The following is a 4,856-nucleotide window of genomic DNA, read 5'->3' on the forward strand; positions in this document are numbered from 1 at the left end:
CCTCCTCCCAGTAACACATAAGTCCAATACCCTCCTCCCAGTAACACACAAATCCAATACCCTCCTCCCAGTAACACACAAGTCCAATACCCTCCTCCCAGTAACACATAAGTCCAATACCCTCCTCCCAGTAACACACAAGTCCAATACCCTTCTCCCAGTAACACACAAGTCCAATACCCTCCTCCCAGTAACACACAAGTCCAATACCCTTCTCCCAGTAACACACAAGTCCAATACCCTCCTCCCAGTAACACACAAGTCCAATACCCTTCTCCCAGTAACACATAAGTCCAATACCCTCCTCCCAGTAACACACAAGTCCAATACCCTTCTCCCAGTAACACACAAGTCCAATACCCTCCTCCCAGTAACACACAAGTCCAATACCCTCCTCCCAGTAACACATAAGTCCAATACCCTCCTCCCAGTAACACACAAGTCCAATACCCTCCTCCCAGTAACACACAAGTCCAATACCCTCCTCCCAGTAACACATAAGTCCAATACCCTCCTCCCAGTAACACACAAGTCCAATACCCTTCTCCCAGTAACACACAAGTCCAATACCCTCCTCCCAGTAACACACAAGTCCAATACCCTCCTCCCAGTAACACACAAGTCCAATACCCTTCTCCCAGTAACACACAAATCCAATACCCTCCTCCCAGTAACACACAAGTCCAATACCCTCCTCCCAGTAACACATAAGTCCAATACCCTCCTCCCAGTAACACACAAGTCCAATACCCTTCTCCCAATAATACACGAGTACAATGTCCTCTTCCCAGGAACATGAGTACAATACCTCCTCCCTGTAACACAGGAGTTCAATATACTCTTCCCTGTGATACAGGAGAACAATACTCTCCCCCCAGTAACACACAAGTCCAATACTCTCCTCTAGTAACACACAGGAGAACAATACCCTCCTCCTAGTAACACATGAGTACAATACCCTCCCCCAAATAACACAGGAGAACAATACCCTCCTCCCAGAAAAACACCAGTCCAATGCCCTCCTCCCTGTAACACAGGAATCCAATTCCCTCCTTCCCTTTTCATTTTTGTCTTGCTGTGCTGGGACCAGATTCAGGGCCTTACTGGTGTTAGGTAGGCTACTTCTAAGCTACATGGCCAACCTACCTGACTTATCTTTTAATTTTCTTTTTCCTCTCTATTTTCTTTCTCCACTCTCTTCCTCTCCTTCTCCTCCTCTGCTTCCCTTTTACTCTCCCCCTCCCTCTCTCCAGTCCCTTCTCCCTCCCCTCTCCCTCTCCTCCCCATCTTTTTCTTTCTTTCTTTCTTTCTTTCTTTCTTTCTTTCTTTCTTTCTTTCTTTCTTTCTTTCTTTCTTTCTTTCTTCCTTCCTTCCTTCCTTCCTTTCTTCTTTCCTTTCTCTCTCTTTACCTCCCTCCCTTCTTCCTTCCTTCCTTTTCTTTCTTTTTCTTTCTTTCTTCCTTCCCTCCTTCCTCTCTCTTTTTCTCCTTCCCTCTCTCCCTCCATTCTTCCTTCCTTTCCTTTCCTTTCTTTTTCTTCCTTCCTTCCTTCCTTCCTTCCTTCCTTCTCTCTCTCTCTCTCTCCTCTTTCCTCCCTCCCTCCATTCTTTCTTTTTTTCTTTCTTTCGAGACTGGGTCCTATCATGTAGCCCAGGCTGGCCTTAAACTCAAAATCTTCCACCTCATCCTCCTGAGTGTTCAGACTCCAGACACTTGTGCTGCCCCACACCCAGCTTCTCTTTATAGGTTTCCTGCCTTGTACTTTTACTTTTAATATAGATAAGGCGGAGATCTCAGATAGCCGCTAGCCTTTCATTACGATTTAGAATTCAAAGAGATAGCAGTGGTGGGCATTCTTCTCGCTGTGCTTCTTGTTCAGCTTCCGAGGGAAAATTAACTTCTTGCAGAGAGCAGTACGACTGGAGGGCGCAAGGAAGCGAAGTGGACCTGCTGTAATATCCTGAAACAGGTACCTTCGTGCCCTCTGTCTCCCAGGCCCTCTGCATGAATGAAGAGAGTACATTTAATTGAGAATGGTCCTCTCCTGTGCCCAGAGACCAGGTGCTCAGAGTTACAAAGCACATTTCCTTCATTTTCTGTGTAAAAATGAACCTATCTTATAGAATCAAATGCACCTTTGATCTTCGACATTTTCCAGGGTTATCTTTCATTTCTCAGAATCAACAATCACTCAGTAGGCTGGAAACAGTGACGTCAGCTTAATTGGAAAGTAACCTACTGACTTTGTTCATGTACTCTTATTTAGCAAGCAGCACCTGGGAATAAGGTGGGTGCGTGTTTACTCTGGTTTAGTTCCATCAGGCAACAATAAAAATTAATAACAGTTAAGGCAAGCTGAAAACCTGAATCTATTTGACCGTATGAATAAAAATGCCCCGGACTCAGAGGTTTCTCTTTCTGATGTTGCAGTTTCCAGAAACCTGTATGCTCCCTAAGTACTCAGAGAGGCAGTGACTAATAGGTTGCCTTCCTTCAAGTCCCCAGTCTGACAGCTCCTTACATCTGTCAGGTTAAATATAGTGTGGTTGCTTCACCTTGCTCACCAGTGTGGCATTTGTCAAGTCTCATAGAGTGTAGCTGGAAGAGATGACAAGATCACATTAGTTAACACTGTCCCAAAGTTCACTAAGAATGACGAAATCTATCTGTAGCCTTGTTTCACACTTGGGCCTGTGGTCACCAACATACTCACGCTATCTGGGTTATGTATTCTTAAAGGAAAAAGGTTTTGCCTTGAATGACTTGTACTTTGAAATGTTGTTGGGATCCCATCCACCATCCTACCTTCAAATTTTTTGACCCAGAATTGTTCCTGTCTAAAAGAAATGCAGGTACAAAAATGGAGCAGAGACTGAAAGAAAGGACATCCAGTAACCCATCCAACTTGTGTTCCATCCATGGGTGGCCACCAAACTCTGACACTACTACAGATGCCATTTTGTGCTTGCAGACAGGAAGTAAGGGTGGTGGATAGATGAATGAGAGGGGTGGGTAGGTGGGGGGTAAGGGAGCACCCTCTCAGAGACAAAGGGGAGTGGGGATGGGGTGAAGAACTCTTGGAAGGGGGGACTGGGAAGAGGCACAACATTTGAAATGTAAATAAATGAAACAATTTTTAAAATAAATAAATAAATAAATAAATAAAATTAAAATAGCAAAGAAGTGCTGGTGTGAGAGAGAACTCTATGGATGCTCATATTTCCTTTAATCAGCTTCTTTAATCATCTGTCAATGACATACCAACATAAGCATTACCACATTAAACACATTCATTGATTAAATCCTATAGATCTATGGCCAATTGCATAAAGCTGTGTTTAGAGTTACAGAGTAAAGCTTTGCTCAAAGTTCTTACCCCACCCCATCTCTGCCTGTTGCCATGCATCAAATTAGCATCTATGTCAGGAAACAGAAGGAAGGACTCTTGTTCTATATCTTCCCCTGCCCTCTCTCTTACTGCCTCTTATCTTTTGAGCAAGTTTCTTGCTGTGGTGTCCAGGCTGGGCTTGAACTTGTGATCTTCCTCCTTCAGCCATCTGAGATCTGAGTACTGGGATTACAGATTAGTGCCACATGCCCATATAAAAAGAACTTTACTAAGAACATTTTTTTTTTTTTTTTTTTTTTTTTTTTTTTTTTTAGCAATCGTGTTCCTTAGCAGCTGCTACTGGGAGCTCTGATTTGATGGCATACTAGTTTCCTATCTGTTGCTGTGATTAAACACCATGACCAAAAACAACTTAGAGAGGAGAGGGATTATTTCATCTCACAGCATATTGTCTGTCATTGAGAAAAGCCAAGGCAGGAACTCAAGGCAGGTGCTTCAAGCAGAAACACTGTTTATGGTCTTTGCCTAGATTCATGTCTAGCTACTTTTCTTATACAGCCCAGGTCTATCTGCCTACAGACTGTGGCACTCAAAGTGGGCCAGGCATTTCTTTTTTTTTTTTTTTTTTTTTTGAGCAAAGAGAGCAAATTTTATTTGGTGAAGGCAAACATCATCCAAAAGAAACCAGATGGGTGAGGTGCTCTGATACGGAGCCTCTGTGGCCACACAGAAATCTCACACTGGGCGAGGAATGGGCGAGGGTACAGAGCCGTCCTCAGCCATTCAGCACCATCCGGACAAGCTCTTCATAGTTGATGCACCCGTTGCTGTCCTCGTGCCCTGCCACTAGCATCTCTACCTCTTCCTCTGTCATCTTCTCGCCCAGCGTGACCAGGACATGACGGATCTCAGCACCCATGACAGTGCCATTCCCTTCCTTGTCAAACACACGAAGGCCTTCAACATAATCCTCGTAGGTTCCCTGGTCCTTGTTCTTGGCCACAGTCTGCAGCATGGGCAGGAAGTGCTCAAAGTCCAGCACCTTCACGTTCATCTCATCGCTCTTGGGGTTCCCCAGGACCTTGAGCACCTCAGCGTTGGTAGGGTTCTGGCCCAGGGCCCGCATCACATCCCCGCACTGGCTGTACAGGATCTTGCCGTCGCCTGTTCGGTCAAACAGCTGGAAAGCCTCCTTGAATTCTGCGGTCTGGTCCTCGGTGAAGTCACACATCTTGGCTGCTAAGCTCCTGCGGGACCTTTTCCGGCAGTAATGGCCGGGCCAGGCATTTCTATATCAACTAGCAATGAAGAAAATTTCCTTCAGTTTTTCCCACAGGCTGGTCTGATGGAAGCTAGTTCTCATGGAGGTTCCCTCTTCCCAAGAATGTCAAACTGACACCAAGATTACCCATCTCACATTCAAAATTTTCTGTTATTTACATGGACTTTTGATCTGCTGTTAGGTAGTGGTTTCACCAAAAATGAGTAGCACTGGCCCTGGTTGTGGGA

General features: G+C 45.0%; 1 protein-coding gene across 1 annotated transcript; it reads right to left on the reverse strand.

Moving 5' to 3' along the window:
• Positions 1–3,983: 3,983 nt before the first annotated feature.
• Positions 3,984–4,618, reverse strand: LOC127666945 (myosin light polypeptide 6). The gene has a single exon (XM_052159955.1). The coding sequence runs from the start codon at positions 4,576–4,578 to the stop codon at positions 4,123–4,125; it is 456 nt and encodes a 151-aa protein (XP_052015915.1). The 5' UTR covers positions 4,579–4,618; the 3' UTR covers positions 3,984–4,122.
• Positions 4,619–4,856: the final 238 nt, after the last annotated feature.

Source organism: Apodemus sylvaticus, chromosome 16 (assembly GCF_947179515.1).
Source record: "Apodemus sylvaticus chromosome 16, mApoSyl1.1, whole genome shotgun sequence".
NCBI lineage: Eukaryota > Metazoa > Chordata > Mammalia > Rodentia > Muridae > Apodemus > Apodemus sylvaticus.

Bases quoted from the DNA above. Each gene is read 5' to 3' on its own strand.
- LOC127666945 (XM_052159955.1), bottom strand. From the start codon at position 4,578: ATGTGTGACTTCACCGAGGACCAGACCGCAGAATTCAAGGAGGCTTTC.